The sequence below is a fragment of the Pleurodeles waltl genome, chromosome 6 (genome assembly GCF_031143425.1).
Source record: "Pleurodeles waltl isolate 20211129_DDA chromosome 6, aPleWal1.hap1.20221129, whole genome shotgun sequence".
In the NCBI taxonomy this organism is placed as follows: domain Eukaryota; kingdom Metazoa; phylum Chordata; class Amphibia; order Caudata; family Salamandridae; genus Pleurodeles; species Pleurodeles waltl.
The window spans coordinates 842,292,813-842,307,288 of NC_090445.1; the positions used below are offsets into that span (position 1 = coordinate 842,292,813).

Genomic DNA, 14,476 nt, shown 5'->3' on the forward strand with positions numbered 1-14,476 from the left:
CAAAAGCAAAATGAAATAAAGTGCTTAAATGTGATTGAGTGCAGGGTATGTTTGGGGTGGCAAAATGAGGCGGATGCAAGGGAGTGCATTCAGGGGAGAATGACAAGAGGGTGCTGAAGAGGAAAGAAAGGGGGATGAAAATGTCCAGATATGAAGATAAAAAGGGCATACATATCTAACATAAAGCACACATAACTAAAGGCAATATTTCTTTCTTAGGCCTCAATAATATTTAATTCACAGTCTCACAATTTCAGAATTGAAACATTTCCAATGCTAATTATAACTAATCATTGTTGTTGCTTATTTATCTTAAACAGCTAACTACTGTTGACAAAGCCATAGTACTGACAGGTTTTAGGTGTATGTCAGTTGCTATATAGTTGCTATATTTCTGGATGTAATAACATCTCAGAGAGAAAGCAAAATACAGGCCAGGTGGCACAATATAAGAATCACAGAAATGTATTTTATTCATCCCACTTAAAGACCTGCCTGCATATATTTCTGTATGATTGATTGCTGTCAACAGCTGTGGGTGCGTCCTGATGCATCGCTAGAGCATTTTCTTCCAAAGTTGATTCCGCATGCAGTGCAAGACACTGGCCAATCATGCACATTATGGCGGTCATTCTGACCGTGGCGGGCGGCGGTCGCCGCCTGCCATGCGGTTACCGCCGAATGACCGCACCGCGGTCAAAAGACAGCGGCGGTCATTCCAACTTTCCCGCTGGGCCGGCGGGCGTCCGCCAAAAGGCCGTCCGCCGGCCCAGCGGGAAAGCCCCTGCAACGAGGAAGCCGGCTCGGAATGGAGCAGTGGCACCCGTCGCGATTTTCACTGTCTGCAAGGGGGCCCCTGCCAGTGGCATGGCCAGTGCAGGGGCCCCCAGGGGCCCCACGGCACCCGTTCCCGCCATCCTGGTTCTGGCGGTGGACACTGCCAGAAACAGGCTGGCGGGAAGGGGGTCGGAATCCCCATGGCGGTGCTGCAAGCAGCGCCGCTATGGCGGATTCCCTGGGCCAGGGGAAAACCGGCGGCAAACCGCCGGTTCCCCTTTTCTGACCGCAGCATTACCGCCGCGGTCAGAATAGCCCAGGAAGCACCGCCAGCCTGTTGGCGGTGCTTCCGCCGCCCTCCGCCATGGGCCTAAGTTGTCACGCTGTACATTTTGCACATTAAAGTAACTGTTGAACGTATTACTGCAGTAAGATAAGGGGCAGTTTTTAATGTGTTTAATATTTCATGGCCCTCATTACAAGTCTGGCAGTCGCATGACTGCCAAACCTGCGCTGGCAGTCGCACCGCCAACACGCTGTTGGCGCGACTGCCATATTATGACCGTGGCGGAGCCGCCACGGTCATACCGCCGACACGGCTAGGCTGCCACCAGCCTGCCACCTGGCAGTCCCGGCGGGTGTAATCCGCCAGGGCAGCGCTGCAAGCAGCGCCGCCCTGGGGATTACGAGTGCCCATCCGCCAGGCTGTCCATGGTGGTAAACAACGCCATGGAAAGGCTGATGGTAAGGGTGACTCGGGGGGCACCTGGGGGCCCCTGCAGTGCCCATGCACTTGGCATGGGCACTGCAGGGGCCCCCATGCACAGCCCCATCACGCAATCCACTGCCCGAATTACGGGCAGTGTTCTGTGCGACGTGTGCTACTGCACCCACCGCACTGCCACATTGCCGCCGGCTCCATTAGGTGCCGCCCGCAATGTTAGTGCCCTGTTCCCCTCTGGGCCTGTGGGCGGAAACTCTGTTTCCACCTGCCGGCCCAGCGGGGATGTCATAATAGGGCCGGCGGGATTCAGGCTGCATAGGCTGCCTGACGGCGGATTAACATTGGCGGGTGGCCTCCGCCGCTGGCCAATGTTGTCGTGAGGTTCTTTATGTTCCCACTGCATTATAAACCTTGCCTTTTCACTAAATTCATTTGCTTTCAAATGCACAATTTGTCAATCTTTTTTAACTTTTTCTTGGGAGGAGGACCCACCTAGGACCTCACTTGTCCATTTAGCTTGCTCACTTCACCTGGTACATAAAAGTCAAACTTACCCAACTTTTACACCCCACCACTTGAAATGTCACCAGTCACCACTGCTTTATACACTATCAAGGTGTTTAGTTTTTATTTGACTGTTTACTTTCAAGTTACTGCATTGTTAGCTGAACCAATGAGTTTTTATTTTGATTCATAACATATTGGCACGCTGTGAAAATGCATTGAAGTAACAGCATTCTCAAATTAGTCTTATTTTTATTTTTTTCTCTGGCAGGTTGTGGGATTTAGAGTGTGGGGCATGTTTACGAGTTCTTGAAGGCCATGAAGAATTGGTACGATGCATACGTTTTGATAGCAAGAGGATAGTGAGTGGTGCCTATGATGGGTAAGTAATAATTATTCTGAACAGCATTTCTGATAATAATGCATGAATCTTCCAGATGTATGTCATGTGAACTGATTTTTTTCTATCTTTCTCACTATGCAATCTCTACTAATACTGCTTTAAAATAAACTAATGTCCTTATACAGTTGCCTTGCTGCATTTTTTCTCTCTGCAGTGAAGCTGAACTGCATTTGTATTGCTTCAGTGGCTAATTGTCAAATCCAGTACAAACTAAATAATGCAATAGGAATTCCATACCTTTGTGTAATGGCATCACAGTGAAGCAACAGGTAATGTCATGCCCCTTCCAGAGAATATCTCCTTAGTTCCAGCAGATGTCCATCTCCATCGGTCCTCCTCCCTTGCAGCGGTCATCAGTCTCAGTTCCTTTGACCCACGAATAGAGGGCAACACAGATAAAATTTCCCTGCAAAGTGCCCATAGTAAGGCACCACTTTTGTAGCTTTTGAAATGCATATTAAAGATAATGCATGGTGAAATACTGATTTTTTCCCCCGAGCCAGATTTGAGCATCACCAAGCGAGTGAGCTTGTATAAAGGTTTCCAGTCCAAGTCACTTGCCTCTTATATGGACATTCTCCTCCATGCATCCTGAATGTTATCTAACTCACCATTTTGGAAATTAGTTTTAAAATCTGAAGTTTGTCTATGGACATTTTAATATATTATAATCCCTTGTTGTGTCCGGCATCTCTAATATTGAAATAGGTTCAATTCCAGAAGTATTTTCCAATATTCTAAATGTTTGATTACCAGCAGCAGAAGGTGTGTTGATGTTCCCTAAGAAGGTAGATGGGAAAGCCTTGCATGTATATTACAGATTGCAGCAATTTGTTTCCGTATCCTAGGAACCCCTAAGACAGTCTTATACTTAACTAAAAAAATAATATTTAAGTGGCCAAAAAGTGATAGGGAACTGGAAAGATCCACAGGCCATATACTCAAGCATCTTTTGTTTATTATTATAACTGTCACCTACATCATTCAGCTTCTCATCCTTCAGCCTTCCCTACTATAACGCCCTTTCTCATTCAAAGAATACATTCCTACACCACACTCTAAATTCTCTCTTACATGGCTAGAATTCTACCAACTCTATGCAGCTCCCCCAATACATATGTAAGAATACAAATGCTCAATACAGAATAAAACAAAGTACACATATTACTGTAACATTAATAAAAACAATGCAATACCTTTATTTGGAGAAAAATATGGCTCAGATATGCTTGCACAAGACTGGAGGATAAGAAGCTGACTACTGGAAGTGACTTTTTTTTTTTCATTAGCAGTCTCAGAGATTCAACTATTTCAGTGAAATTGGCTACAAATGTGGAACAATATGCTGCCAGCTGTAAAAAGGATTTCAGTTGTTCTTTACTGATTGCATTAGGTGTGTCTTTCACAGTTTTTTTTCATCTGATGCCCCCTTCAGAAATCTCATGCCCCAACTACGTACCTGGAGATTTTCTCAATTGGCATTTCTCCTTTTGTATTGTCAGTCCAAACTTTCTCAATCATCCCATTATCTTCTCCATCAATTCATCATGTTCTCTTTCATTCTTTCCCACAATTAAGACACCATCCTAGAAGCATAACCCATAGAATATTTGTTGCATCATCCTTTCGAAGACCCCTGAGATCGAAGCAAGACCAAAAGTCATCCTGTGAAAGCGACAGGCCCTCAGCGGCGTAAAAAACGATGTAAGGTGTTTAGAATCTTCATGAAGATCTATCTGATGATATGCTGCAAGGGTATCAATGATGCTAAAAGCTTGTCCACCTCCCATTGCTGTCAACATTTCAGAAATATTTGGGAGAGGTTGCCCTTCCACCCTTATGTTTTCATTAAGGTTGCGCAAGTCAGTGCACAGCTGAATCTTTCCTCTTTCCTTTGGGTCCCCTACTATGGACGACAACCAGTCTGAAGATTTGAGTGGCTCTTTTATTCCTTGTTCCAATAATGTATTCATTTCTCTCTTATCACGTGTGGGACTTTCTTTCAGTATCATTTTATGTGAGAAGCCTTTCAGTTTACCTAGTTTCTCCGTAAATACCTCAAGGTACCTTTCCATAAGGCCTCCACATCCGTCACAACACTTTGTACTTCACCAGTCATAACCAGTTTTTCTACATTGAGGTTGAGCGCAATATTTATATCTATTTGATGGCACCCACCCAATTGCTCTGAACCTTGCTTAGTTATGTACATACAGCCTAAGACTGCTTTTCTTTCAAATTCTATTTTCATCCACTTCATTCCCATAATCTCTATATTCTTCCACCATCCCCCACAGCTTTGATGTCAGATTTGTTCCACTCCTTGTCCTTTCAATTTTTCCATATGTGTCTTTTGACAGTAACATGTGCAAACTTCCTGAGTCTGCTAACATTCTCACCCCACGGCCATCAATATTCAAGCTACAGTTGGATTTTTCTAACTTGTCTGTGCTCTCTTGCCCTATTTCATTCTTTTAAGAAACTGTATTTACCATTTGTTTATGTTCATCTAGCTCCTCTACAGTGAGTACAAGTTCACGTTCAAGTTCAAGCTTTCACATGCATCATCAATTTCCTTTACTTTTACTATTCAGCCCTATGTTCTGCACACCTCGGGAAAGTGGCCTCTACATACAACATATGGCATTCTTGGCAGCACACATGGCGCTTGATCCAATATGTCTTGGTGCACCACAGTAATAACAATTCCTTGCTCTGGAGTTTGTTCCTGGAAAAGTAAATTGTCTTTGTACTTTTTCATTCGATTTCCCCTGATATAGAGCTTTATCATTCAGTTTTTCTTTCTTAGTCTCCCTTTTTAATACACTTATTTCTGATACTTAGGGCTAATGTACCTACACTAACACACTATTTTTATCCGTTTCCTTTATTCACAATTTGAGTGTGTTCTAGTTCATTGGCAATTTGTATGGCTTCCTCAAGTGTAGGATCTGAGATCAACAAGTACTCTTACATTTTTTAAAATTATTTGTGCACCACACAATTTGATCACTTATGAGGAAATTGCTCAGATTTTTGACTTGGCATGTTAATGACAAACCTTGTAATGCTGCCACATAATACACAATATCTTCGTCTAGCCTCTGTACCCTAGAAAAAAACATATGCCCCCCCTAATACATATATTCAGTTTTGCTATGAAGCATGCATCCAACCTTTGTAAAAACATCTCATAAACATTGCTGGGTTGCCCATCTCCCAACCCCAGGGAGATCTCTGGCAAGTCTTCATATAGCCTACACCCTTCAACGACAAGGTGGTGGAGTAAAGTTGCTTGTCTTCTCACTGGACCATACTTGCCAGCACCAATCGCCAACATGTAGGTGACAAACAGTTTTTTCCACTGCTTCCATGGTATTGACGGTTTGCCCGGAGTAGCCAAGAGCATAGGAGGTGGAGCTAACCCTTGATTAGCCATGTAAATATGTGCTAAACATACTAAATATGTAATATTTACTTTACATCTATTACTTGTAAAAAGAATTGCAGGTTAGTAAACACAATAAACCAACATACCTGACCAAAATAAAAAAAAATACCACAATAAACTAAAATAACAGAAATCTCCAAGGTACGTATAAAGAGAATATGTGAGGTACTTTCCTCTGAACAGTAAAGCTTGGTGCAGGAACCTCTTTCAATGCTTACCCATGCAGGCAGGCAGTTGCAGAGGTTCTTTCCTTTAAAGTCGCTGAGCCTGCTGTGATCAGTACACAAGGACGGAATTAGCGGTATGCAGTTAAATGGTAAGCATTATTGTGCAGATAGCCATTTACCCTCTATGATTTATGATTCACTCCATTTTGTGTTGTGATTTTGACAGGTGCTGCAACGAAAGGGCACAGTGTTTCCTATGATGAGTGCCGGTTCCTGAATTCCTTTCACTTGCACTTCAAGAAAAGCGTGTTGATTCCTCGCGCCTCAACGAAAGAGCACAGTGATTCCTTTCAAGCGTGTGCCGGTCATGAATTCCTTACACACATGCTGGGAGCACACTCTATTATTTTAAAGAATGCACTGGTATCGTGCCAACAACATACTTCAGCCTAATGCACACAACACTATATTAAAATCCAGTCGCGGCTCACGCTGAGTGAAAGGGACGAGTCGGCGCTCGCATGGGGGGGATTCAATTAAATAAAAAAAATAAAAAAAATAACACTAACCGCCGCTCCTGCGCCGCTCCTCTGCCTCTCCTCTGCCTCCTCCTGTCTCGCTGCACGGAGGGACAGGCTCCCATCCTGCCCTGCACCAATCCTGACTTTGCTTAGAGCAGCATTAGGATTGGCTGGGAGCACCCAGCCAGGGTGCACCCAGGCAGACTGGGAGCCTGTGCAGGCTCTCTCCAGCCTAGCAACCTTGTGTGTGCATGTGTGTTTGGTCGGTCCGAAACGGCCGGCCAAACACACATGCGCTCTGAGGGGGAGTGCTGAGCACTCCCCCTCACAATCGTCACCCCCAAGGCCCCCACCCTTTTCCCCCCCAAAATGATCATAAACATAGTTTATGATCATTTTTTGAGAAACGGTTTGCAGCTGCCACTGCTGGCGGGGTGAGAGCGACGCTCCTCCTCCCCTGTGGAGGAGCTGCCCCGGTTGAAATCCTTGCTACCATACAGAGTGCACACTGAATTATGCACTCGGACAGGTATTTGAAGCACCAGTGGAAGAGTTTTGGCCAGAGTCTTTGCTGCTCTTTAAACAATGTGCTAGCATAATAATGCCCAATCCACACACACCAGTAGTATTGTCAGACAGAGCTAGGTTACTTGTGTATTATGGCATCTAGGAGTTTCTCTCTTTTTTTTAGTCGTGCAGATGCAAACAGTAATTCTCATGACAAGCGAAACACAGTTAAACAATCAAACTATTTTTTGCAATCATCCAATATAATTCCAATAAGACATGCTAATTCCAGACATACAGCACTTATTTTCCTCTCCCCTAGCAGGTATAGATCCGCATCCAAATGCAGTTTTACTCACATTTATAGCTGATTGGAGTCCATTTAAGTATCCAGGGGTGGAGGCCTTGACTGTGCTGTCTCCTGCACAGACTCCAACTTGTTGCCAGTTATGTAAAGATCCACAGGACATATACTAGTTTAAACATTGATTGTTTATTATGTCCAAAATGTCACCTCCAGCATTCTGCTTCTCATCCTCCAGTCTTCTCTACTATAACTCCCTTTCTCATTCAACAAATACATTCCTAAAGCACATTCTAAATTCTCTCTTACATGACTAGAAATCTACCAACTCTACAGGAAGAGTTTGATACATACTTCTGAGTGATCTTTCATACCAGACAGATCAGAATATATACCCAAACATCTTCTTTTTATTGTTTTGAATGAGTGTTATTGTATTTGATTTTTCTTTATATACTTGTTTAATATTGTGTGCAGATATTATGTCACTGTCCCCTTGTTGGCCATAGGCGGTAATTCTCTTTGAAACATCTTCTTTAATAGTATTTAAAAGAATTCAGTGGAACAATATTACTAGAGTTATATTTCACATATGATTATAATATAAATGTTACAATTTTTTTTAATACCTGCATTGTATTATTTTAAATTACTTTCAAATATAAAGCAACATCGTAGGCTTATGACCCCTCATTTATGTTCTGGTGGGCTAGCTAAAGGACTGCTAGGGCTACTGAAGCTCTGTAGCGCAGCCACAATCAGGTCATTGATGTTAGACTTCCCAAGCAAAGTGAAGGAGAATATTCTAAATGCTAGCTAAAGGTCACAATCAGTCCTTTCAGGACAACATGGTGAACCTGGAGATGGATATTATTATATATATATATATAAATATATATATATATATATATATATATATATATATATATATATATATATATATATATAAATATATATATATATACACCAACAGTTACAGGGACGTTATAGGTAGGCTCACATTTTACTAGTGCAAAACCATTGAAATTCAGCAGTTATAGGTACCTGAGCTAACTATAACATACACCCGCAATGCACTGTTAATGACCTCACATATTACATAACTCATGACATGGTCAGTGACATCACTCATGACATTCATGACATCTCAAATGACATCACTCATGACATCATCCAGTCTGCATACGTGCTTGGGTGGATGAGTGGGTGTGTGAGTGTTTGTATAGGTTAATAAATGGGTGCCTGATTGGATGTATGAGTAAGTGAGTGTCTTTGTGAGTGGCTGTATGGGTCAGTGAGTGGCTGTGTGAGCACGTCTATGGGTGGGTAAATGGGTGCGTGAGTGGTTGAATAAGGGATTTGCTAGCTGTGTGAGTTCCTCTGTGGGTGAGTCAGTGGGTGTCTGAGTACCTGTATTGATGAGACACTGGGGGGCTCATTACGCCGCCCGTCAAAGTCCCCATTTGGATGACCACCTATGCATCCCTCCTTGCGTGGGCCCTATTACGAGTTTCCCGCTGGCCTGGTAATTGAGCCGGCAGCAATGTTGTGGTGTGACGGGTGCAACAGCACTCTTTCACTTTTCACCATCCGTAATTTGGGCAGTGAAAAGCGCAACGGGCTGTCCATGGGGGGCCCCTGCACTGCCCATGCCCAGTGCCCATGCCAGTCCAACCGCCATTCAAAGGCTGGCAGAAAGGGGACACATAATCCGGAGGGCAGCTCTGCCTGCAGCGCTGCCCTGGTGGATTACGACCGCCGAGACCGCCAGGCTTCGACTGGCGGCAACATGGCGGTGCCGGCGGTCAGACCGTGGCGGCTCCCCCACAGTTGTAATGTGGCGGTCAGACCGCCACTATGGCGGCAGTCTGACCGCCACCACAAGTGTTGCGGTCCCAAGACCGCCACACTCATAGTGAGGGCCTGGGTGTCTAACTGGCTGTGTGGTTGAGTGGCTTTGTGAGTGACTGTAAGGGTGGATGAGTGGGTGTGACAGTGGTGTATGGATCTGTGAGTAGGTTTGTGACTGTATAGGTGCGTGAGTGGGTGTAAGAGTAAGTTGCAGTGCATGAGTGGTGTTGGTGAGTGACTGCATGTCAGTGAGTGTATAGGTGAGTGAAAGAGTGTGAGAATGGGTTATAGGTCAGTTTTGCATTTGACAATGAGTGTATAGGTGACAGAATAAGTGTGTTATTATCTGTAACTCTAGCGAGTCAGCGTGTGAGTAACTGGGTGAGTGAGTCAAAGTCTGAGTGGTTGTATGGATGTTTGAGGGGGTGCGTTAGTGCCTGTTTCTCTGTAACACTGGTTGTGCGAGTGAATGTATTGTGAGTTTGTGGGTGTATGAGTGAGTGTATGGGTGAGTGAGTGGCTCTGTCGGTGGCTGTATAGGATAACAAGTTAGAGTACGAGTAGATGTAAGGGTATGTGGTTGTGTGAGTGGCTTTATGGGTGTATATGTGGTTGTGTGACTAGTTTTATGGGTGAGTGAGTAGTTGTGTTAGTGGATATACCAGTGAGTGAATGGGTGTGTGAGTGCGTGTGTGGATATTTGTATGGGTCTATGAAATGGTTGTGTTGTTGTATGAATGACTGTATGAGAGGATCTATGGAGGTGTGAGTGGGTGTCTGAGTTGGTCTGTGGATGATGTCATCAGTGATGTCATTTGAGATGTCACCAGTGATGTCATAAGTGGTGCCATTGACCATGTCATGAGTGATGTAATATGTGAAGTCATAAGCAGTGCATTGCAGGGACGTAAGTTATAGTTAGCTCAGGTAACTATAACTGCAGAGTTTCAATGGTTTGGTAAGAGTGAAATGTGAGCCTACCTATAATATCCCTGTTAGACCTGTCAGCTGTTGGCGTGATTTCCCCTGTTTTTTTTGGCTTCTGACATCCTGTTATGATCCTATGCTGAGCTTCGTTTTTGCTGGCTTTAGGACTCTGGGCATTTTACCATTGCTGACCAGTGCTAACATGCAAGTGCTCTCTGTCTAAATTGGATTGATGATTGGATTTCTCCATGACTGGCTTATTGGAATTAGTAGTAAGTCCCTAGTGAAGTGCACTAGAGGGGCCCAGGGCCTGTAAATCAAATGTTACTAGTGGGCCTGCAGCACTGATTGTGCCAGTCACGTGAGTTATCCTGTAAGCATGCCTCAGACCTGCCACTGCAGTGTCTATGTGTGCAGTTTTAAACTGACAGTTCGACCTGGCAAGTGCACCCACTTGACAGGCCCAAACCTTCCTTTTTACTACATGTAAATCACCCCTAAGGTAGGCCCAAGGCACCCCCATGGACAGGGTGCAATGTATTTAAAGGGTAGGACATGTACTAGTGGGTTTCACATGCTCTGATAGTGAAATACTGCTAAATTTGTTTTTCATTATTGCATGGCCTATCACTCCCATTTGATAACATGGTGATTGCCTTAAAATGTAATTTGAGTGTAATTTCCCCTTGGGAGCAGAGAGAGATATGGGGTTTGGGGTCACTGAACTCACAGTTTAAAAATACATCTTTTGGTAAAGTTAGTTTTTAGGCTGTTATTATGAAAATGACACTTTTAGAAAGTGGCCATTTTCCTGCTTTACCATTCTGTGCCTCGGCCAGGCTATGGGATACGTGTCTGGATCAAACTGACAGGTGGGCTGTTTGTGAATGCACTCTAGATAGTCCCACAAAGGGAGCTGAAGTGTTCTACATATCCTGATGGATCTTCCTGGGCTAAAGTGGAGGGAGGAGCTGACACTTGCACCTGAATAGGGCTGTGCCTGTTCTTACACAAAGCAGTCTCCGACCCCCTGGAGTGTGTCTTGGGCCAGGACAGGCAGAAGCAGGGTCTTGTGCACTACAAAGACTTTCCTTTGAAGTTTGCCTACTTCAAAGACAAAATGAATATAAGTATTGGACTGCTGACCCCACAACTTCAGAATACTTCTGGACTGAGGACCTGTTTCTTTGCTGTGCTGGCCTGCTGCTGCTACTTCTGCCCTGGGAGTGAAAGGACTGGACTTTGCTTTCTACATTCCGCTTTCCAAGGTTCTCCAAGAGATTGAACTGAGCTTGTCTCCTGTAAGAAGTCTCAGGGATGTCAACAACTTCATCTGCCAGCACCTGGGCTTTCTTGCTGAGAGTCTTGTCTTGCCGATGGTGATAAATCCAGTTCCTGTGCCCTTGGAAGTGAGTTCTGGCGAAACCATGAAGAAACCAGCTGCATCAACTCCAAAGTAACTTCAGAACCAGTGCCACTGTCTGCACAAGGAGCCTTGGTCCCCCCCTAAGTGCAATGACAGCGACCGCTGCCGCAGGCCAGACGCTGCTGCACAGCCTCCGAAGTCCTGCTACAGAGTGAGTCCTGAGTGCCATGTCCCCGACGTCCAGAACACCCAACTCTGCCACAGCACCTGTGGCCTCGTGGTATGATTGCGGCACCGCAAAGTCAACACTGCCTGCCTTGACCTGCTGGATTCATCAACCCTGCCAGATTGTAAGGAACCAACGCCTCACCACAGATGCCGCATCACCTCCCCTGCAACCAAAAAGAACTGACGCCTCCCCTGCCAACGCCTCACCTCTCTGGTAGCAGTAATTAACCGATGCCGCACCGGCTCCAGCGACACCTCACCGCCCGACTTTGTGTAACGTCTTTGTTTCATTGTTTGCAAAAGTACTGAACCTGGGGATCCATGCGACTCAGTGACCAGCTCACACTCCCTTGCGAATGGTGTCGGAATGTTGGCATTGACTCTGTCATGGCATTGTGATAGCATCAGTTGGAACTATTGTGTTTCTAAGCACTATACTGAGATTTATTTAATTTAAATGCATATCTTTGCTTGTGTATGTTGGATTTTCGTCATTTTGGTCTGTTTTATTCAGATAGATATTGGCTGTTATTCTAAACTGGTGTAGAGTACTTTTGTGGTGTAATCACTGTGTGTGTGTGTGTGCTTGTACACACAGATACTTTACACATTGCCTCTTAGAAAAGTCTGACTGCTCATGCCAAGCTATCAAGGGGATGAGTAGGGGTTAACTGAGGAGTGTGACTCCCTTACCCTGACTGGAGTGAGGGTCCCTGCTTGGATAGGGTGTAAACTGACTGCCAACTAGAGACCTCATTTCTAACAGTCCCTGTAACCTTTGTTTTTTCAGTGAATTTCAAAGGTTTTTTAGTCTATTTCCTAACTATCTTATCCCTGTAACCTTTGTTTTTTAGTAAATTTGAAAGGTATTTTAAATTCTATTTCCTAACTGTAACATCCCTGTAACCTTTGTTTTTTTCAGTGAATTCTTTGTTTTTTAAACATTCTATTTCCTAAGATAAACTTCAAAGGTGTGTTAGTGGTTTCGTAGGTTGGTGACTTTCTGTTTGAGTGAATCTAGGAGACTGAGAGTGAGTGTCTGAGTGTTTATGTGGGTGTGTGAATTTGTGTGACTAGCTGTATAGGACTGTGACTAGGTCTATTACTGGTTATATGAGTGTGTCTGGGTGTGTGACTGTTTACATAGGTGTCTGAATAGTTGTAAGAGTCTCTGTATGGGCATATAACTGTGAGTGAGAGGATGTCTGTAAACCTATATAAGTGGATGTGAGAGTGTCTGTACATGCATGTGAGTAGGTGTGAGAGTGAGAATATGAGTATGCCAGTAGATGTCAGACATCATGGTGTAAAAATGGGTGTGAGATTGGGTGTAGATGTGATTGTGAGAGTGTTCATGAGTGTAAGTGTGGTTCACAGACTGTATGGGTATGTGTGTGGGTGTGAAAATGTTTCTATGTATATGTCAATAGGTGTGAGAGTGAATGTATAATGTCATTTGAAACATAGACATATTGAAATTAAGATATAATTCAGTATCAACAAACTATAAGAAAATGTTAGAAGTTTTGCAAACCAGCTCAAATGCAACGTTAGTAAACTGCTATCCAGTGGAAGAAGCAGTAACCTACTGAGTTTTCCAGATTAAACAGAGTTTTGTGATTAGTAGATAAACTTTCTTTTGTGCAGCCTTAATAAGGTGTATGTGTTAGTTTATGGGGAGTTAAAAGTATAAGTGTTTAAAACTGTGATCTTCTTACAACAGTTATTTACAGAAGTATACACATTTTATGTAAGGTATGCGTTCTTTGCCACAAGTGCATTAACTCTGTCGTACATTATTGTCACTATCACTACAGTAAAGAGGGGAAATGAATAATGGTACTTTCTTTTGTTTTACTTAGTCATCCACTTAATTAAGTGTTTTGTTTGTAAAAATTAAAAATGCTTTAGGTTAATGGTATTGGTCTTGCAATCTGTGGACTCCTTTTTGTGTAAAGCTCTTCAGGTAATTAGCTTTTTAAGATGGGAGTGGTGATGATGCTTCATAGTGTACCCAGTACAGGAATAGTTGTGCAGTGAGGAGAGTAATATTTTTTGTAAAACATTTTTTGAGATCCGCGGATCCTCTGCGGTACTGCAAAAATAGATGGGTGAAACTATATGGTTTTTGTTCCGATCATGTGATCGGAATTAATCTGTGATTCCGATCTGCATTTTCATGACATTTTAAAATAGTTTTTAAGTATATAGGACTTACTGTTTGTGAATTTGACATGACGCTGGACATATTTGGAAGCTCCAAATACATGGTGTATATTTAGTTTTTAATAAATACGTGGTTTTACGATTTGCATGGAACTGCAAAACTACGGCTTGGAGGTCGGTCACGGATCCGCTCGATGTCATAGGAAGATTCTGTTTTTTCATTGCTTAGTTTTGGACCACACCTAGTTTTGAGTATTGTGATACCCTAAAACATTTACTATTTGTCTGGCTCATTTTGAACATCCTCTTCAAACAGTTGTGTTTATCATGGCAAAAGGCAGTGCTGCACCACTACCTTCAGAAGCTTTGGCTATTGCAAATGGAGAAGAACAGGAAGAGCTCCCTTCATGTTCATGTAAAGGCAGTGAGGTATGGCCGTTTTTCACTATACCTAGTGGTGAGCAAAAGAATACAGCAAGATTTGTGAAATGTAACATCAAGTATGCGGAAGCATGTGCACACAATCCACAAACGTGCATATCTGCGAATGATTAGAGAGAGGCAGGGAAGAGATTTGGAT

General features: G+C 43.5%; 1 protein-coding gene across 2 annotated transcripts in view; it reads left to right on the forward strand.

Moving 5' to 3' along the window:
- The window catches only part of BTRC (beta-transducin repeat containing E3 ubiquitin protein ligase), a 1,279,452-nt gene that overhangs the window by 1,075,570 nt on the left and 189,406 nt on the right, over nucleotides 1-14,476 (forward strand). For both annotated transcript variants that reach the window (XM_069239553.1, XM_069239552.1), the window contains one exon: nucleotides 2,277-2,387. In XM_069239553.1, coding sequence (XP_069095654.1) covers nucleotides 2,277-2,387 — 111 coding nt within the window. The remainder of the gene's footprint in view (nucleotides 1-2,276; nucleotides 2,388-14,476) is intronic.